Below are 22,410 nucleotides of genomic sequence, written 5' to 3' on the forward strand. Positions count from 1 at the left end.
TATCCTCATAATTTTTGTTCTAGGTCAACAATGGTCTACCAGCAGACGACCTTCCACGCCTTGTCTGTGTGTCTGGTCGTACGGAATCAGCCGTAGCCAAGATCCTAGACGACCTGGAGACTAGGACTGTGGACGTTGAGGAAGTGAAGCTGTGGCACGATATACATAGTGGCGATATTGGATTACATGTTGTCAGAGGATACACCTTATTAGGCAAGTTCAAATTTCTACTTCTTCTAAACTGTGAACATCAAAAAGTTTAAAACATATAGTTTGACGCAACATAAACTTTTGTCAAGCAACTTCGATAACTAATTGAAGGTTACTGCGTCTTCATAGACTGAGTCTCAAATGTCGTCTTTTCGAAATTGGTAGTGAACCATGAAATTGGACGCTTTCTGTCCGAATTCTTGAGATTATTTCTCAAGAATTCGGACTGAAAGCGTCCAACATTTACAAAATATTTTACGGCAGGTATTATTAGCATGTCATTAAGCATATAAGCCCCTAGCAATACTCATCCGAGAATGTTATCAAGAATAATGCAGAAAATATAAGGTTAGAAAGAAATATGAGAAATAAAAAGAAATTTTACATCCAGGATCCACTCCAACAAAGAGCGTGTCTCTCGCTCGCGACATCCAGTACTTCTCCGGCGTGAAGCGTCCAGTCTGGTTCGTGTACTCCGGCATGGGTTCACAATGGGCCGGCATGGCCACTCAACTGATGAGAATCCCGATCTTTGCTGCTGCTATCCAAAAGTGAGTTCTTGCCATGTTGACTCTATAACTTTAGTTGTTATCTAAGAAACACACAAAGTAAGGAAGCAAACGTTAAAGATATTTTGTTCAATGACAAAAGTTTTGAAGGGTTTTAGCAATGTACTTTTCATAAAATTATGCCACTCTTCCACTATTTACGTATGAATGTGAAAACGACTTAGAAGTACCTAAAATACTTATTTGTAAAATACTTATTTCGGTCGCTTTAAAAAAAAGTATGATGTTATTATTATCACATCATCATCATACTTTTTTTTAAAGCGACCGACGACTTATTGGACGACCTTTGACAATACTCCACACAAATACCAAACCTGTACATAATTAACGATCTTATTAGTACCTTATTATAAATTTAAGATCTGTTACAATGGGACTGACATGTCCCTAATTAAAAAAGAAGTTTTTAAAAAATCATCATAATTTTCATTCTTGCCAATGATTTAATCTTTACTTCCAAAATCTCGTTAATTTTTTTAAATTCACTCTAGAGATTTGAACATTATTACTTATTCACATTCTATCTCTCACTCATCACAGATGCCACAAAGCCCTTGAGCCCAAAGGTGTGAACTTGACCAAAATCATCACTGAACCAAATCCAAAGATCTACGACAACATCCTCAACTCGTTCATAGGCATCGCTGCTGTCCAAATTGGTCTTACTGATGTTCTGAAGGCAGTTGGAATTGAACCGGACTACATAATTGGTAAGAACATGGAAAATATTTTATACGTCTTGCCGGAAGGTCAGGTCAAGAGTACTTTAAACTGACCAGATTGCATGAAGAGAATGAAGAATGTGGATGAAGCAAAAGGAGTATTCAAGAATCATAGCAAGTAAACAGATGTAGTCACTGCCTATCCTTCTGGAATATACGTAATCTTAATTGTATGTCAAATGAAAATATTTTTTTCTCGACCAGACTTGACCGAAGTTATTAGCAAACGTAAGAGCTTTTGGTTACCTTAATTTTATTTTCTATTCAGGTCACAGTGTAGGAGAGCTTGGCTGCGCATACGCAGACGGTTGCTTCACAGCGGAACAGATGGTCCTAGCTGCTTATTACCGAGGATTAGCTTCAGTCGAAACTAAATTCATTAAAGGATCAATGGCTGCTGTTGGCATTGGCTATGCGCAGGTTTGTTGAACTAGTTTCCTACTCTTCATCGTCTCACTGGCAATCGTTGTGGTAACTTCCTCCTGGAGGATACCCCACGATCCTGGAGTTAGTAAGTACATCAGGTCGATTACTGAACTCAAAAAAGCTATAAACATGAACTTGCACTTTGGAAAGTTTAGAATTTAACCTAGATTTAATCACAGAGATACGCTTTCAGCTGCCTGAATGTGTACCTTCATTTCTTCTTATTGCATGCAAGAAAGCTGCGTTCTGTAAATAAATGTGATTGATATATAGAGCATATAGAATTGATAAACGTAAAACTTATTGAATTTTTCATTATATAGATGAAGACCATGTGCCCTCCTGAAATCGAAGTGGCATGTCGTAACGGCCCAGACTCCTGCACTATTTCTGGTCCATCTGATCTGATGAAGACTTTCGTGGACAAGTTGACTTCGCAAGGAATATTCGCGAAAGAAGTCCCCTGTTCCAATATTGCTTACCATTCGCGTTACATTGCTGAAGCTGGTGAGTTGATAATTTAAATTTTGGCCATTTAGAAATTTTAATAATTTTTCAAAATCTCTTCTCTCATTCTACTGGGTGGTTTTGTAACTACGTTGACCAGAACAATAAGTTTATGGAAGTAACTGATTCTGCTTTTATTTCTTTATTTGTTAATTACCAGTATAAATGTGATACACTTGTATTAACATGAGATGGGATATACCAGACTATGAGTTTTTTTTGTTTTAAGACTCGTGTCCTGTTTCTGCAATGACGACCAGTAATTTTGAATGTTCTAGATTGATCAATTATGAGATAGTTTTCTTGTCATCAAACTTAATTACGACCACTAAATTTGCAGAGCAGTCATCCTTTGAGCGACTTATCATCAGTTTGGGTCCATTTCTTTAATTCATGTGAATTTTAATTTCTTGACGTGACTATTTTCCTTGGTATCTTAACAGGTCCCAAACTACTCAAGTACTTGAAAGAAGTCATCCCTTCACCAAAGGCCCGCTCCGAGAAATGGATGTCAACTTCTTTCCCTCAAGCAATGTGGAAGAGTTCCAAAGCGGAGTTATCGTCAGCAGAGTACCATACCAACAATCTGCTGGTAAGTTTATAGAAGAACAATCAAATTTACAAACTAACACATAGCACGCCTTTGTCTGAGCTGAACAATGATGGAATTGGATTCAGAAAACAACTTTAATATCGCCTTAAATAAAAATCCCAAGTATTATCAGTCTGTTAAAAAACGTGGATTATAAAACTTCATTTCTTTCTCTTCTTTCTATATGCTGTGGTAGTTGCCAGCAATTTAGAATAGAACAACTTCATCGTTTTACAATGGAAGTCGAAGGAGGCGACTAAAAAATTTAATATAGGGATTGGCTTATAAACTTAGGAGTCTACTTTAAGGCAATGGGCTAGCAACCTGTCACTATTTGAATCTCAATCCAATCGTTAAAGCTGAACGTGGCCTTTCCGCTACTGCTCTGCCTACCCCGTAAGGTATAAGGACGTGAATACATAATACATATTTCTATTCCAGAGCCCAGTCCTTTTCGAAGAGACGTCCCGTCTGATCCACCACAACGCCATCACCATAGAAGTGGCTCCACATGGTCTACTGCAAGCTATTCTAAGACGCTCCCTCAAGAAAGACGTCGTCAATGTATCACTCACTCAGAGGAACAACGCCGACAATGTGCAAGTTCTGTTCACTGCTCTCGGGAAGTGAGTGCCTCTCTTTCACACTACTATTCTCTCTCTCTCTTGCTATTACCATAGAAGTGACTCCACACCATCTGCTGCAAGCGATCCTAAGACGCTCCCTCAAGAAGGACGTCGTCAATGTATCACTCACTCAGAGGAACAACGCTGATAATGTGCAAGTCCTGTTCACTGCTCTCGGGAAGTGAGTGTGTCTCTTTTACACCAGCATTCTCTCTCTCTCTGTCTTGCTATTACTTTAGAAGTGGCTTAACACGGTCTGAATAAGAATAAGACCATACTTAATTTATCTCAAAAATTTTAGTTTTTCCGGGAAACAGATTTTTATTCGAAACTTTTATCTGCTAAATTAACTGTACTAAAATGTTGAGAGTAATTACATTAAACTTTGTAGCTTGCACAAAATCTTTATTGTCTAGAAAGTTCTCTCTTCTCGTGAATGTTATAAATATTAAACATTCTTAAACTTAGAATAGCAATTCGGAATAGAACTACTCCATATCTTTCCCATAGCGACTAAGGCTATAGGCTTACAAACTTGGAATTCCTCGTGTAGGCTAGGTGGGATAGCAACCTGTTACTATTTGAATCTCAATTTCATCATTTTTCAGATTGTACGAAGCGGGTTTGAACCCGCAACTGGCCAACATCTATCCGCACGTGTCCTACCCTGTGTCAACGGGGACTCCGATGCTGTCCCATCTCGTAGAATGGGAGCACAGTGAAGATTGGTGAGTTATATTTTGTGGAGTTATAATTTTTGAAATTTATATATATTTTCCAAAAATCCTATCTCTTAATATTATAAATGCGAAAGTTTGTGAGTATGTCAGGATGTCAGTATGGATGTTTGTTACTCTTTCACGCAAAAACTAATGAACCGATTACGATGAAATTTGGTATGTATGTAGCTGAAGACCCAGAATAACATAAAGGTTACTTTTTGTCCCGGAGTTCCCGCGAGATTGATTCCACGCCCACGAAGTCGCGGGCGGCCTCTAGTTATACATAAGTAATTAGGTATATGAGTATATGCATTTTTTTAACGATACTGTAAGGCATTTTAACGGCATATGATTTTATCGGATTACCGCTTTCAAGGTTCAAATTCTGTATTTCATCGAATTTCTTTTTCTCTAGGATTTGCAGTGTATATATGATTTGCAAAATATTTTTTGTGTCGCATATGGTAAATGCAATCCAAACAATAGTAAATCAATCAAATTAAACTCATTTAGTGCCGTATGGTTCCCGGCACCAGTACAAAAAAGAAAAGGACCACTCCATATCTTTCCCATGGATGTCGTAAAATGCGACTCAGGGATAGGCTTAAACATGGGGGTTTTTTTAGGCGATAGTCTAGCAACCTGTCATTATTTGAATCTCAATTCTATCATTGAGCCAAATAGCCGAACGTGGCCGATCGGTCTTTTCAAGACTGTTGGCTCTGTCTACCCCACAAGGGATATATACGTGACCATATATATGTATGTATGTAAATTCATATATACATCAAGTAATTATCCTTTACAGGGCCAACACTCGAAAAAACGTTGACTTAATTTTTTCACTAAATATCAGGTCAGCGTTTTTATACAATACTCTAGTTTCCTCTAATCGTCGTCGAGTCGAGTCATACTTAGGCGAAGTATGACTCGACAAACGTCTTAAACATAATTACTTTCTTGTTCACACCAAATCTACACCTACGCTACGTAATTCCCATTTGGGGCACGCACCAAGGGGGAAGCAATAAAGGCGTTATTAATTGTGGACGATCAGTCAGCTGGCCGCAGACAAATCGCCCCGTCAATACACCCCCCCAACTGTCTGCATTTTTCAAGACTGAAGTTATAAGTGCCGTGTGGTTCGCACTTAATAGTATAAGTTAGCTGTTGGTTTTCTATCAAATCATTTTATTAAATATTTAAAACTTAACGTTACTCGGCATTAAGCACTATCCGCGCATATCTCTTTCTTGCGGTCAACGAATATTAAAGAGTAAACGAAACAAATATAGTTTTGTCGCCGCGCTTCATGATGCTCGCCTAGGAACATAAAGTTGTGGAGTCGCTTTGTTTTATTTTTTATGTTTGTGATTTTTTTATTTTGATACTATTTCGGTTGATTAATTATTTAATGAGGTGATTGGAAATTTGTTATGTTATTTGAAAATGGTACCTGTTAAAACGATTTAGTAAAATTTGGTAAGGGGGTGATACTACATCAATTACACGACTATCTAGTAAATTCTAGGCCGCAGACATATCACCCTGTCAATACACCCCCCCAACTGTCTGCATTTTTCAAGACTGAAGTAATAAGTGCCGTGTGGTTCCCGGCAGGAATATAAAAAAAGAATAGGAACACTCCATCTCATTTCCCGTGGATGTGGTAAGAGGCGACTAAAGGATAGGCGTTTGAACTTGGGATTCTTATATTAGGCGATGGGCTAGCAACCTGTCACTATTTGAATCTCAATTCTATCATAAAGTCGAACAGCTGAACGTGGCCTTGTACATAGATTATTTCGATTAATGATAGCATTGAGATTCAAATAGTGAAAGGTTGCAAGCCCATCGCCTAAAAAGAATCCCAAGTTTGTAAGCCTATCCCTTAGTCACCTTTTACGACATCCATGGGGAAGAGATGGAGTGGTCCTATTATTCCATGACAAGTTGCAATGGAAACTACTATTTAGAGTCATTAGCTCGGCTAAAACAAACTCTGCTAAGAGTAAAAATATTCCTGAAAAATAAACTACACCGCACGGTCGTTTCAACGCCATACATCATCGAACAAAGCCAACGCAATAAAGGAACCTTGCTCTGTGCAGTTGAAAAATGTAGGAAAAATTCCAGTTCGTGTTAAAAACAGTAGGTAATGTCTGGTTGTCAGGTTATGGAAAAAAGAGATGATCTAATAATAATCTAATAACTTTATTAATAAAAGAGAACGGCCTCCAATCGATTACTCCCTTTTTTGCAGTCAGTTAAATTTTTAAAACCTTCTCCTAAGTTTAACAAAAACTTTCCTACAAACCCCATCAAAATCGGCTCGGCGAAACGCAAGATAATCGCGGACAAACTGACTAACATACATACAGATCAAACTAATAATCACCTTTTTTTGAAGGCAGTTAAAAACGAATTTAATAGAAATTAATTGGTACTGCTTCCTACTTTTAATTTTAGGATATTTTTGTTAAAAAAAATTGCAAAGCACTAACAAAAGTGTCTTGATTTTAAATAAAAAGAGTTTGGTGTCTTAATATAAAAAAATATAAAATAAAAATAATCTTTGAAAACGAATTATTCCCTATTCGACATCAGTGTGAAAACCGGATAATACATACATACATAAAATCACGCCTCATTCCCGGAGGGGTAGGCAGAGACTACCTCTTTCCACTTGCCACGATCTCTGCATACTTCCTTCGCTTCATCCACATTCATAACTCCCTTCATGCAAGCTCGGCGGTTTCGGATAATTTCTGATCATCAGTTAAATTATTATTTAAATTACTTTCTATTTGAATAATTGCTATGGCAATGGGCGTAGACGCCGATATACAAAACAGGCTCAATAGATCAGCGGTTATTTGTTTGTGGCGAGTTGACGGATCGCGCCCAATCATTTTGGGACTGAACACAGAGCTCAGAAGACAGCCTGTCGTTCAGTACTCTGTAGGATTGATCTTTGTGTGTTAAATTAAAGTTAAGCTTGGATAAAATGCGGGTGCGCATAAAGACACCGGTTCGAATGTGGCCAAGTGTTCAAGTATATATATATAGATATATTGATAAGTGGTCAAGTGGCCATGAAGCAAAGACTGTTTTCGAAGATATACTTATAGGTACATTAGTTTGATAACTAACCTCTTATGCTCTTCCGGTGAGGGAAAACATCGTGAGGAAACCTGCAAATTCAGGCAACTCATGAGTAACCATATAACCCAATACGGCTTAGGCAAAGGTTGCGGAGGTCAGACGGGAGTCGCTTCGTAAAAACCTGACTCACCCGAGAATTGAATCTCAATTCTATCGTTAAGCCAAATAGCTGAACGTGGCCGTTCAGTCTTTTCAAGACTGTTGGCTCTGTCTACCCGCAAGAGATATAGATATATGTATGTATGGGTTACTTTATTTTGGACCAGGACCGTGGTCACAATGGGTCACCACCAGAACTAACGCTGGAAAGAATAAAATAATTAAATTGAAGCAACACCTTTTCTAATTAAGCCTACGCAGCGAAATTAATTGTGCGCCATACGTCACCTGGCCGCAAATAAATAGCCTCCACTCTGATCTATAGTACCACTTCGTGGGTGCAGATTTAACAATGTAACAGCCCTGCTAAATCCACAACAAAGCATGGTACATAAACTGGCATAAGCTGTTAACTTAACAACATATAATTTATTCATACATCTGTCGGTGTAATACACAGATTATAAATATTATATCTGTCAATTTTATCGTATCGTAAAATATCGTAGTCCCGGCACCAATACAAAAAAGTAATAGGACCACCCCATCTCTTTCCCATGGATGTCGTAAAAGGCGACTAAGGCTTACAAACTTGAGATTGTTTTTTTAGGCGATGGGTTAGCAACCTGTCACTATTTGAATCTCAATTATATCATTAAGCTAAATAGCTGAATGTGGCCATTCAGACTTTTCAAGACTGTTGGCTCTGTCTACCCCGCAAGGGATATAGACGTGACCATATGTACGTATGTAACTTAATCGTATGTAATAATTTAATTTTATGGGACCATTCTATTTGAAATTTAACATTGACCGGAATACTGAGATTTTCTTTGCTCCTGCTAATAAATTATATATATCAATTAATCCCCAGGTACGTAACATCATACAGAGCCCAGGAGAAGATGAAGTCAGGCGAAAGAACCGTCAGAATGTCCATCATTGATGAGGACAGCGAATATATGGCTGGTCACGTGGTGGATGGTAAGAACCCTTAATTAATGGTATGCCAAATGAGTGACCGACTGAACCATTAATAAATAAATAAATATAAATATATACGGGACAAATTACACGGATTGAGTTAGCCTCGAAGTAAGATCGAGACTTGTGTTACGAAATACTAACTCAACGATACTATATTTCATAATAAATACTTATATAGATAAACATCCAAGACCCAGGCCAATCAGAAAAAGTTATTTTCTCATCATGCCCTGGCCGGGATTCGAACCCGGGACCTCCGGTGTCACAGACAATAGAATTAAACATTGACTATTCCACCACTACTTATGGTGCTTATGTCAATCAAACTTTCATTTATACCAGCCATATTGTGCCGTGTGGTCTCCGGCACCAATAGAAAAAAGAATAGGACCACTCCAACTCTTTCCCATGGATGTCGTAAAAGGCGACTAAGGGATAGACTTACAAACTTCGGATTCTTTTTTAGGCGATGGGTTAGCAACCTGTCACTATTTGAATCTCAATTCTATCATTAAGCCAAAAAGATGAACGTGGCCATTCAGTCTTTTCAAGACTGTTGGCTCTGTCTTCCCCACAAGGGATATAGACGTGACCGTACGTATGTATGTACACAGCCTGAACTTACTGGGCATTAGATGATGTAATTTGGTACTTATTACATAGGAAGTTGGAATTTAGAATGAAAATGAAAAGGAATTATGTGCGGTGTGAAATAAGGATCTCCTTTCAATACAATACTTTCAAACTTTCGCGTTGCGTTATTATTAATGTATGCAAATGGGAATTAACGCGAACATACCGTTTATTTCTGACGTTTTGAACGGGTTACATCGAATGACATACTCCGTGTGGTTCCCGGCACCAATCTTTTTTCCATAGATATCGTACAAGGCGACTAAGGTATAGCCTTGTAAACTTGGGATTATTCTTGTAGACGATGGGCTAGCAAATTGTCACTATTTGAATCTCAGTTCTATCGTTAGGCCAAGCGGCTGAACGTGGCCATTTCAAGACTGCTGACTCTGTCTACCCCGCAAAGGATATAGACGTGATTATATGAATAAATGAACTTACTCACGTTAACTCCCATTACTCGTGCATACATTAAAGGATCTCTCCTAGTTATGAGCCGAAATTGATTTGTTAACTATACGCTGTTTAGTTGGGAGATGACATGTTAATATTAAAATGAAAGAATCATATTCTAAGCATCGAAAGCTTAGGTTGTAGACATGAAACTGATTTTTTTTAACGTAAGCAGAACTGCGAGCATAAATTAGTTAAGAAGATTGAATGCTCCAAATTGTACATGGATTTAATATATGTATGTATCTACTTAATTCACACTCCAAAAGACTTACCTACTATTAAATCTATAATGCATTTCACCACCAATATTAATATCGATGCTGCATAATTGGACTATTTTCAGCGTCATTGTGAACCAGAATAAGCAATATTATCAGATAATAGTGCATCAATGGCTCCTATTCATACAATTAAGCTATTTTAAGCTACCAGCCGCTGTGTATTGATATTGAAATATATTCAAACGAGTGGATTCGAGTTATTATTGATAGCAAAATTTGCGGCTGCAACAGGAATTTCCCAGATAAATAAATGGTGATTTGCCCACAATATTGGGACGAAAATAGATAATTTTATACATACATACATATAATGACGTCTATATCCCTTGCGGGATAGAAACAGCCAACAGTCTTGAAACTTGATAGGCCACGTTCAAATTTTTATATCATGATAGAATTGAAATTCAAATAGTACCAATAAAAAAGAGCACTCCATCTATTTCCCATGGATATTGTAAAAGGCGACTAAGGGAAATTCTTATAAACTTGGGATTCTTCTTTAAGGTCATGGGCTAGCAACCTGTCACCTAAAACAACCTTTTTTTTCAGGCCGTAACCTCTACCCAGCCACTGGTTACCTTGTCCTGGTTTGGGAGACCCTCGGCATGATGATGGGAGAGCTGTACACTGAAGTTTCCGTTGTCTTCGAGAATGTTCGGTTCCAGAGAGCCACTAACATACCCAAGGACGGGTACTTGGAGTTCATTATCATGATCCAGAAGGGCAGTGGTAACTTTGAGGTGAGATTTGGTCACGTCTTTGTAATGTCTGGGTCTAAGGTACAAACTCTGAACTCGAAACTTTGATGATTGTATAATTTTGAATCAGTGGCACTGTACAATAGTAAATTTTATACTTCTATTGTTTTAAAGTTATATACTGTTCTTTGTGGATTTTTATACAGTTATTCTCTTGGATCATCTGATACACACACCTAGTAGAGTTTAAATCTATGATTAACATAAATTAACCAAAAATTGTAGAGAACTTAGTTAACCGTTAATTGTGCCGTGTAGTTCCCGGCACTAATGAAAAAACGAATAGGACCACTCCATCTCTTTCCCATGGATGTCGTAAACGGCGACTAAGGGATTGGCTTACAAACTTGGGATTCTACTTTAGGCGATGGGCTAGCAACCTATTTGAATCTCAATTCTATCATTAAGCCAAATAGCTGAACGTGGCCATTCGGTCTTTTCAGGTCTGTTGGCTGTCTACCCCGCAAGGGATATAGACGTGACCGTATGTATGTATGTAACTTAGTTAACTTTAATTTCGCAGATCGTTGAAAGCGGAGCGTCCATAGTGACAGGTCGAATTTACGCCAAGAAGAATGTGGGACAAGACTACCGCGTTCTCCCGGCTCTACCCGAGGTGTCGGGACCTAACATCAGGCACATGCTGACCAAGGACTTCTACAAGGAGTTGCGTTTGAGAGGTTATCAATACAGGTTAGTGCGAAATCTATTTTAATTGGTCAAGGGTCTGTTTTCCTAACGACTGCGCCATTTTTGTTTATTCACGCCATTTTTATGTCATCATCTGTGGCGCAGTGGTCGCGTGTTTGCATCAAAAGATCTCGGAGTTAAAAGTTGGTAAACCCATAAAAACAAGCCTTTCTCTCATAATACTAACTTAAATCAAGATTCAAAGACGAAAGATCTACTTTTTCCTAGAATTTCACATTCATCTCCCTTGACTAAGCAGATATACAAGGAGAGTGTGGAGGCAAAGGTCGGAGTGGAAAGACCTAGACGGACGTATATTGATCAAATTAAGGACGTCCTGGTAAGGGGTCAGGTCAAGAGTACCCGAAACCGCCGAGCTTGCATGAAGAGAGTTATGAATGTGGATGAAGCGACGGTAGTATGCAGAGATCGTGGCAAATGGAAAGAGGTAGTCTCCGCCTACCCCTCCGGGAAAGAGGCGTGATTTTATGTATGTAAAGTAGTTATACTTACGAATTTTTCATTTTCAGCCGCATTTATGTATGTACATATGTATCTTCCTTAACAGTGGCCTATTCCGTGGCGTCATCGGATGCAACGTCGAAGGTACCCGCGGTCGCCTAGCCTGGGTGAACAACTGGGTCACCTTCATGGACTGCATGCTCCAAATGAAAATCATCGGCCAAGACACCAGGGGTCTCTTCGTGCCGACCAGAATTGAGAAGCTCTGCATCGACGCCAACATTCATTACAACGCTTTGTCCAAAATGAACCCTGATTCTACGAAGCATTCGTTCGAGATTAGAGTGTTTCCAGATGTAGATGTTATTAGGTATGTTATGGGTTTTTTTTATGTTTTGTTCGGCTAAAATGCGAATCATGTGATGGAGTAGGTATTAGCTTTTATATCGCCAAGGATGTTTTTATGATCTTGCGCTTCTATACTGTAATTATTATTGAAGATTGTTAATTAACAAAGACATGTTCTTCATTTTAATGGGCTCACGCAAAATCAATAACACTTCAGATGATTAACGTGTTTTAGAATTGTGAAGAATATGGTTTTTTAAAGTCAAATGATTTTTTTTATAATACTCATTTTGCTATTGAAATTTTCTGAAAATTCGTATTCTTGTAAATTTAAGAAAAATCTTTCTGCAAACAAACTGCTTTTTCTACCCTTCGTGCTTGAATCAATAAAATCCCTAGACGATTCTAATTTATCGGAGCAATGAATTATAACATTACTACAATCAACCCAACCAGTTAGTGGGCTTCTAAGCCCTACAAACACAAATTAATTAAATCGACATTCCCGGAAAACTTCCTGCTCATTGCGAGGGGATCGTTTAGTGGAGTAGTGAAACAGTTTGTAGGTCATTTCATTGAGGCTTTATTAACTTTTTATCGTAAATTTCACTTTTGTAAAACCAGGAAAAACAAAGCAGGTTCGAATCTTATATATAAAATTCTCGTGTCACAATGTTTGTCTCCGTAATCCTCCTAAACGGCTTTACCGATTTTAACCAAATTTTGCATGCATATTCAGTAGGTCTGAGAATCGGCTAACATCTATTTTTCATACCCCTTAGTGTTAAGGGTTGTCCACAATTAACATTTTTTTTTAACTAGAAATTACTTAAAAGTGATTTATATGGCAAAACAACGATTGCCGGGACAGCTAGTAAATAAATAAATATATAGATACAGGACCATTACTCAGATTGAGTTAGCCCCAAAGTTAGAGAGAGCCGCTCTAATTCCTTGCCATCATATCAAATACATTTGAATTTGGGATATGTACCAATAATACTATAAAGCAACCCATAAATGCACATGTAGATCCGAAACTCACGCCAGTCTTACTAAAAGTATACTACGAATGATCTTTGTATTCCGCAAATAGGTGATAAATGTAAGATGCTTCTGGCCGATTATTATAAATGACTTTGAAATAGGATTGACTCTCTTCGGCTGAGATAATTATGGTCTTTCTTTAACTAAGATGTGATCAAATCTTAGAGGGTTTACCTAAACAAGCCCACTAAATACTCAATCTACTGACAACTTTTAAAATACTTTTAAAATTGACTATTTACCTGAGTAACGTCTCCATAAAACGAAAAATCCCGTTAACTCCAAATTTGGGAGAATCATCTCATAATCCACCCCACTTTAAAAAACTTACATGTAAAATTTCAAATCGCCCGACTCGGCGATCTGGGTTTTGTGCTGTAATAATGTCACTCGATCAACTCTTTTATTTATATAGATACTGAACAACACTTCTTATGTGTGGCCCGAGCTTGACATAATGGCCTCATAAATGCTTGTGCATTTTTGACATTGTGTTGACATAATTTGTACAGTGTGTACATATTTTATTTTTATTTTATTTTATCTTTATTTATTTGATGAAATATTCGTATTGAAATAACTAATTCTACATTCATTCATGTTTTTAATGAAGACAATGTGTATTCGTCCATGATTTAGATTTAAGAGATCTATATTTGTACATTGACGTCCGATAAAAATGCTGCAGTGTAGTTTGTTCCGCCGCTTCTTCTACACATGCGCTTTGGAAGCGGTAGTAGTTATAATTAGATTTAAGTGATGTGACGTCAATAAGTGATACCTTGTACCTATCCAATTTTGAAAATAAATATATTCTATTCTAAGGCGATATTAAAATACCTTCTCAGGGCTGGTGGTGTTGAAGTGCGTGGTCTGCATGCCACTCCCATTTCAAGGAGGGTGCCACTTGGAGTACCCGTGCTTGAGAAGAGCGAATTCGTGCCTAACTATGGAAAGAATAAGATGAAGGTGGGTTATATTATGAACATTTACAGAACAAATTTAGTGTCATTACTCAATTTTGCAAGATATACGACCTATATATAACTTTGCCAATGGTTTACATGTAAAGTATGTTAGATGCGCTTATGGTAATTAAACAACATGTTATTATCATTAAGTCCGCCAATTGTGCTATACTTTTGTATTTTGTACAATAAAGTTTAAATAAATAAAATGGTAATGGTTTATTTATTCCCTGAAAGACCGAGAAAAAAATGTAAGAAAGAGTGTAGAGACATTATTTTGTGCTTGCGTTCTTCACCACATCGTGTTTGCCGTCAGGTAGATTGTAAAAAAACGCATTAAAATTTCCAATAAAAAAAAATTCCATCGAAATTAAATCAACTTACATACATACATAAAAAGGGTCAGGTCGAAAGTAGCCGAAACCGCCGAGCTTGCATGAAGAGAGTTATGAATGTGGATGAAGCGAAGGAAATATGCAGAGATCGTGGCAAGTGGAAAGAGGTAGTCTCTGCCTACCCCTCCGGGAAAGAGGCGTGATTTTATGTATGTATGTATGTAACTTACTAATTATTATTTTATTCAAAAACTTACATATAACGAAACTTATATTATATTAGGTATCTTATTATATTATATTGCCAACAGATCGAAGACATCCTCCGCGCGAACCTCCAACTGATGCACGAGAACGTACAAACATACAAAGTTAAAGCCATAGAGTACGTGGACGAAGAATACAAGGAGAATTCCATAGAGCCGCTCATTGAACAGATCGGAGACATACTTGGAGACATGCCACTGGTTCAGGCTGAACTGCTGGTGATTACTGAAGAAACTCTTGAAATGCCCCAGAATATAACGGTTGAGAATAAGAAATTGAGCGGCGAGAGTAATACTGTCGTTTTCATTGGAGCTAATCTGCTGAAGAGGCCTGAAGTAAGTACCATACATACATACATATCATCACGTTTACATCTCTTGCGAGGTAGATAGAACCAACAGTCTTGAAAAGACTAAATGGCCACGTTCAGCTATTTGGCTTAATGATAGAATTGAGATTCAAATAGTGACAGGTTGTTAGTCCATCGCCTAAAAAAAAAGAATCCCAAGTTTGTATGCCAGTCCCTTAGTCGCCTTTTACTACATCCATGGGAAAGAGATGGAGTGGTCCTATTTTTTTTGTATTGGTGCCGAGAACGACACGGCGCACACGGCAGTAAGTAACTGTAAATCTAAATTCGAAAAAAATATTAAACCCCAAGTGTAATAATATAAAATAATATAAGTATATATTAAAAAAGCACTGTTGAAAATAGATCATCTCATTTTCTGAAGTCGTTAAATAAAACTTGTTCTCCAAAAATCTACTGTCATAAAACCACTCCAAAGGAATCCAATTTCATAAATGCGTTTAACGAAAATCCGTCGCCATAATAACATCTAAGCAGATCTTAATTTGATTAATTAGCCTTTTTTCGTGTTACCCCGACGAATAAAGCTTTGGGGATCTTTAATGAATTATTAGGAAATATTTTTATTTTTCCTAGTAAAATAATTGAAGAAAAAAGCAAAAGAACGGCTTTCAAGATTGTTGGCTCTGTCTACCCCGCAAAGGATATAGACGTTATTATATGAATGAATGAATAAATTTTAAAATAATTGTCAGTATTATGTGACGCAGTGTTAATGTGCATGAATTACGTATTTAGACGCTGGGTTCGATTCCCGTTCACGTTTAAAAAACGAAGTTGTTCAATATGTGCAGTAATTGTTCAAACACAATAACAAAATCTGAAGAATATTAAAGAATTCGAACAAAAACAACACTATTACGAAATAATGATTCTTCTTCCACAATACTTTGTGAATCGCACAAAGCAAGCGAAATGTATTTCAGATTCTGAGAAAACGCATTTCAATTTAGCAACACTTGGAGAAATGTTCCACCTTGTTTTGTATTAATTTAATGGTTTTTAAATTTTAAAGCAAGTCTTCGATACTTGTTTTTAGCAGTTTTATGTTAATAATTTCTTTAGTAAAATGCAAACAATTTAATTTCGTTCCGGTGGATCGACCCACTGTCAGATCCATGGTTAATTTGAACTCACTCCTTGACATAACGAATTTCAGTCTGAAACTTGTGAATGAAATATATATAATAGTTAGTGTTTTACAATTATTTCTACTAATTAAAATAGTAGGTAATAGTGGTAAAGCCAAATTCTAGATAACATCAGAACAACACAAGATATTTTTTTAAATAAGGGCGAAAAAAGGATTCAAATCGTGTGTAAAATCTAATATTCGCACATTTACATTTAAAAAAAATCATTCACAAAATGTACCTAATGTTGATATAGTTGTAATTGTGTTCATGCCAGACAGACACGCACAATTAAGTTTTTAAAGAAAACATTTCTTAAACAGTAACAGTATCTACAAATTAAAATAATACTTCACAGATACTAGAACAAGCTGCAGCCACCCTCCGTGACAAATGCTTCATCATAAGCCGAGAAAAGGAACGTCCTGATCCCAAAGACCATGCCGACAAATATGACATAGTCACCATCCAAGATACCGGAGTTGAATACCTAGTGATGTTAAGAAAACGCATTGGTGCTAGGCCAGCGAAATTCGTCAAAATCGTCGCAGCAGATCAAACCTTCTCTTGGATTGATCGAGTGAAAGAAGAATTGAAAGAAGGACAAAAAGTCGTTCTGTACACCCAAGATGAACATATTAATGGTCTGCTAGGTTTGGTTAATTGTTTAAGAAGGGAACCAGGAGGTGAAGTGGTGTATGGTATACTCATTTCTGATCCATCTGCTCCAGCGTTCAATCCCGATTTGGAGTTTTATGAAGACCAGTTGGATAAGGATCTGGCTATCAATATTTATCAGGATGTAAGTATTAAAATAACTGACTCTTATTTTTATTTTCTTCACATATTTTATTTCAACTAGATATATGCGAGTGAACTCGTTTAAGTCAAAGCAGAAATATTTCACCTTTGTCTTAAAATTATTGAGAAACGAAAATTTTCAATCAGTTTACCAAAAACTTACTGCCTGTCTATCCAGTTTTCTACATGGAAAATAAAACTGTTATGCACAACTACTATGTAATAAAGGACTTCTTAATTGTAATCATTAAAAATTTAAACTTTTGAACATCAAATTTTAGCATGATGTAAATATCTTTCTCTTTGCACAGTTGTGGTTTCTGCAATAAGAATTAAACACACATCTATATTCTCATACTCAGGGTCAATGGGGCACCTATCGTCATCTGCTCCTTGGAGACTTGGATACCGTCCGTGCAGATCACGCATACGTTAATACTCTTACCATTGGAGACTTATCCTCGCTGAAGTGGATCGAAGGACCAATCAGGCTAGACCAGACCTTCAAGGTGTCCACCAGTTTGCTTGTACATGTAAGTTGTTTTTATTGTCATATTGTTTCCCATGTAGTGTTTGTGTTTTTACACTTCCGTTAAAGCATCTTTCCTTCCTATAGAGACATTTACTTTGCCCCTTTGCAAACTAAACTCTTTTCTTACTCTTGTTTAAGTTTCTCATCTTTTCTTCCTTCAAGACGTTTATGCTCCTCGTTGTGAAAGTAAGAATTGACGAGTTCAATCTTGAACTTGAAATCACATCACTACCTTGCTCCAGGTATACTGCTCAGCCCTGAACTTCCGTGACGTGATGACGGCAACGGGTCGCGTCACTGTGGACGCGGTAGCTCGAGGTCGACTCGCCCAAGAGTGCGTGCAAGGGTTCGAAATTGTGGGGCGTACTGCCAAGTAAGTCACTACTTAAATAAGTTAAGCGTACTAAGGACGCTGGCTGAGTTAACTAATTTTTGTTTTATTTTAGTTTAGTTCAGTCGTAGTAAGGTAAATGTGGTTCACGTTATGTTGCTTCAGTGAAAATTCACTTATTTTTAATCAGTTTTATAGAAAATCATCTAATCAAGTTTATGCCACTTGTAGTTCGGACAGTTGTGATACCGGAATTAGTGCTTATATACATTGATACCACGGGCGATACCGATTCAAAGATTCTTAATTTTTGGAATTAAAATAAATGGTTTAATTTTCACAGAAAATCGTTCTTTTTATCTTATTATCAAAAAAAAATTCCCCCCAACAGTGGCTCCCGCGTCATGTGCATGTTGAGGAACCGCGGCATGTCTAACTTGGCTGAAGTAGACAAGGCCCTGACCTGGTGCATCCCTGATGAATGGACCTTCGAAGAAGCTGCTACCGTGCCAGTGGCTTATGGAACTGTTTATTACGCTATGGTAAGTGTGTCTATAAATTAATCAGAAAAAAAATAAAAACCCTCATTTTCTATAGCACCGTTGTTTCATTCTTACTTTTAATATAAGAGATATTTTATGTCCAACATGTTGAATATGACTAAAAAAAAAGAGACTGGTATGTACCTTGCTTTGGCCAAATAATTCATCTTCAAATGTTGCTAGTTCACGGTTACGGTTAAAGAAATTTATTCTCATAAAAGAAAAGTAGTTCAATGAAAATCAATTCAATTTAATTTTAACTCCCTAGTTGAAAAGCATTTAATTTGAGAGCTTAATATTTTAACCAAATACCGCGGATGATTCAGATGACTGACTATTAACTCGGTGCTAGTAATAATTATCTATTATCAGGTGATGGTCGGTCAAATCCACCGCGGCGAATCAGTCCTCATCCACGCCGGCTCCGGCGGTGTCGGCCAGGCCGCCATCAACGTCGCCCTTCACTTCGGCTGCGAAGTGTTCACCACAGTGGGCACTGCTGAGAAGAGAGCTTTCATCAAGAAATTGTTCCCTCAGCTTAAAGGTTGGTTTTATTATATGGATTGCATGTCTTTTATGAGCACTTACTAGTTTTTTAACGTCATTACCAAGTTTATCAATTTCAATTTAATTAGTTTTTGCAAGACTACAATACTGTCGACTAATATATATATGATTACATTTAAATTATGCAGAAACATAAGTTGTTCATTAAAAAAGCATGGGTGGTCGAATTTGTAAGATGCCCAGTTAAAATGCGTGATGCGCAGAAAAGCACAGTTTTGAATCCCACCCGCACATTCAGGAAACTGGTGCGTAACCATGATCGATCCAATCCGGGTTCGGTTTACCTGCAAAGGTTGTGGAGGTCAGATGGGAGTCGCTTCGTGTAAAAACCTTACTCACCCAATCCAGAGTCCATGGTTAAAGTCATACCCCGGGCTCCTTTCCAGGGCGGTGAGGATGCAACCGGGACTAAAAATGTATAACACGATCTTATGCCCAACAGATAGCCACATTGGGAACTCTCGTGACACTTCATTTGAAGACATGATTCGACGAGAGACCAAAGGCAAGGGTGTGGATATGGTCCTGAATTCACTCTCTGATGACAAACTACAGGTAAATCTATCGTTTTATTTTGAATTTTTTTATGATGAACATGAGCATGAACCAAGAGAGACGTCCAATGAGAAAACTTGAATGAAAGAAAAGATACACATAAATTTAGGTTTCTATTCTGTTACTTAAAAAAAAACATATTTCTAATAAAAAAGTAAGAATATAATATTATTTTTGCCTTCGAAGTTTAAATTATTATATATACTAGTTTTGAAACTCAACTTATTTTCATTCCCACCAGGCCTCAGTAAGATGCCTCTGCTATCGAGGCCGCTTCCTTGAGATCGGCAAGTTTGATATCAGCAATAACACGCCCATCGGCATGTATTTCTTGCTGAAGGAGACCTCCTTCCACGGCATCATGTTGGACTTTATCTTTGACCAGAGCTGGGAGTTCAGAAAGGTCAGTATTTCGAGATTCGGCAACTAATTCATTAGAATCTTATTCATTTATTCTATAATGTAACATTTAAAATTTGGAAAGTTTTATTGTAGAAAACAATCAGCACTAAATTTGTTGGTAGGCTTTGATATTTTAGGTATCTGAATAAAATGACTTTTTAAAAAGAGACCACAAGTTCGTAGATTTTTTATTATTTCTATTAGACTTTTATCGGCCTGATTTGTAAAGTTTATAATATTCTTACATGTCCTACGTCTCTTCGGGTAAAAACCCCATTTCTCTTTGACAAAGTCCATAAATTATTTAGAGTAAGTATTAATTATAACCTAAATTAAACCTCGAATCTTTAAGATAGACTGCTAATTTATCAAACCAAGCGGATTCATCGTTAATGCACACAACAATATACCTTGAAGAGACAAATTTCACGCTGAAATTATTTTCACCACAATTGTCTCCCGCCCCGGTTACCATCGTGTTCCGGTCTCCTAATTCCGTAATTTTACCTTGAGTAAATCTTGGTTTCATCCTTATAACATAAAATATTGCTGTAGATATTTAAAATTGTAATTAAACTTTAGATAAAAATTCATTCATTCATTCAGCCTATCAGATAAATTAATGAATATATTTTTTTACCTACCACATTTTAAGTACCTATATAGATGATATCGTAATTCGTCAATTTAAAAGTTTCTAAGGCAAGTTGCTTTTTAGTTTTAATAGTTCTTCTCATCACTTTAATTTTTTTTTACTAGTAGTAGAAATTTTAATTTCTCTAGAAAATTTAGGTAGTTACCGGTTATTGGTGTTAAGAAAAACTAACTTAATGCATTATATAAAATTTTAGAAGGTATATAAAATATCATGAATACATCACGCAAAGGTAGAAAAACCATATTGTAATCTTTTACTTGCCCTGATCCAAGCTCGCTTCTTTTATTTCACCCACTTTCTTTTTTTTTACGCAAGCTCATCTTCGTGTAAAAATATCTCAAATCATAATGTTTAACACATTTATCTATATTTTCCATAACAGAGACTGCAAGATCTCCTACTGACCGGCATCGAGAGCGGCGCAGTCCGTCCCCTCACGTACACCACGTTTGAGAAACATGAAGTGGAGACAGCCTTCCGCTATATGGCCGCTGGGAAACACATTGGAAAGGTAAGTTTCCTTTTAGGTGATATGATGTTGAACCAGTGATGGAATTGAGACTCAAATAGGTTGCTAGCCCATGGTCTACAAGGAGAATACCAAAGAAATCTCAAGAAATTTATCACATTTTAGCAAATCGCTAAGTCGCTTTTTACGACATCCATGGGAAAAAGATGGAGTGGTCCTATTCTATTGAAATGCCAGGAGCCCACATACACATACATTATCTCATAGAAAAAGTTTATGGAATTAAGGAGTTCACCGATACCACCTAGTAGTTAAATTTATGTTACACTAGCTTTCCCCCGCGACTCCGTCCGCGCGGATGTCGGTCTTCGCATAGATTGTTTTATTTCTCCATTTTATTTTCAGTCCGGTCAATTTAGACCAAAAAATAGGAATGAAGCTACATTAATTCCCAGCAAGCTGAAAATGAGTATAATTGTTTAAAACACAATCAAAAGCATAATTTCAAAATTCCCCATGATTCCGGTTTAAGGAAAAAAATTACCCAAGGTCAAAGGTAAGAAAATGGGATTTTCACGATTTTCTTCAAAACGGTAAGTTTTATAGGAAAATTACCTCAGACATAGATTGTAGATCATAAAGATATCTATAAAAAGGAATCAATATTTTTTTTCAATAAAGCTACCGTTTCTGAGATATTACGATGCAAAAAGTTGCAAGCGTCATAATATGCATAAGCACGTCTCGTATATACTCTATGTAGCAGTAATATAAGTAAAAATATTGTTCTGTCGGTAATTTTAACTTGAATTCAAAATATAAAATATACATAAGTATAATGAAACCCAGTCCCTTCATTTATACTGTAGTGAAACCTTGAGACAACATCTGTCTCTCTGTTTAATTGTGTACGTGGCTAGGGTCGTATAGCTGCTTTATCTCAGAATGCTCAACCCATGAAATACCGTTAGTCTTTAATAATAGTTGTCCTTGCGGGGATACCGTTGTCGGCTATGGACACCACGGCCTCTCATGCCCTAGGAGTGCCGGCCGTTTAGGACGCCATGCCGCCCTAAATGATATAATCCTCCTAGAACCAAACGGTCTGGCTCGGGATGATGCCAAGAGACCGGATGGTATGACTTTGGTACCCTGGAGATTGGGGCGGCCTTTGGTG

The 22,410-nt window shown here is 37.1% G+C and overlaps 1 protein-coding gene across 1 annotated transcript in view; it reads left to right on the top strand.

The window, feature by feature from the left end:
• Positions 1–22,410, top strand: part of LOC106129873 (fatty acid synthase) — a 59,936-nt gene that overhangs the window by 27,096 nt on the left and 10,430 nt on the right. The window contains exons 10-31 of the mRNA XM_060950713.1: positions 24–213; positions 602–761; positions 1,323–1,492; positions 1,773–1,924; positions 2,254–2,437; positions 2,881–3,029; positions 3,471–3,655; positions 4,264–4,383; positions 8,516–8,625; positions 10,548–10,738; positions 11,280–11,449; positions 12,015–12,278; positions 14,152–14,272; positions 14,918–15,208; positions 16,735–17,178; positions 17,540–17,710; positions 17,952–18,082; positions 18,432–18,582; positions 18,955–19,126; positions 19,592–19,704; positions 19,946–20,107; positions 21,147–21,275. Coding sequence (XP_060806696.1) covers positions 24–213; positions 602–761; positions 1,323–1,492; positions 1,773–1,924; positions 2,254–2,437; positions 2,881–3,029; positions 3,471–3,655; positions 4,264–4,383; positions 8,516–8,625; positions 10,548–10,738; positions 11,280–11,449; positions 12,015–12,278; positions 14,152–14,272; positions 14,918–15,208; positions 16,735–17,178; positions 17,540–17,710; positions 17,952–18,082; positions 18,432–18,582; positions 18,955–19,126; positions 19,592–19,704; positions 19,946–20,107; positions 21,147–21,275 — 3,930 coding nt within the window. The remainder of the gene's footprint in view (positions 1–23; positions 214–601; positions 762–1,322; positions 1,493–1,772; positions 1,925–2,253; positions 2,438–2,880; positions 3,030–3,470; positions 3,656–4,263; positions 4,384–8,515; positions 8,626–10,547; positions 10,739–11,279; positions 11,450–12,014; positions 12,279–14,151; positions 14,273–14,917; positions 15,209–16,734; positions 17,179–17,539; positions 17,711–17,951; positions 18,083–18,431; positions 18,583–18,954; positions 19,127–19,591; positions 19,705–19,945; positions 20,108–21,146; positions 21,276–22,410) is intronic.

This window comes from Amyelois transitella, chromosome 22 (assembly GCF_032362555.1).
Source record: "Amyelois transitella isolate CPQ chromosome 22, ilAmyTran1.1, whole genome shotgun sequence".
Taxonomy (NCBI): Eukaryota; Metazoa; Arthropoda; class Insecta; order Lepidoptera; family Pyralidae; genus Amyelois; species Amyelois transitella.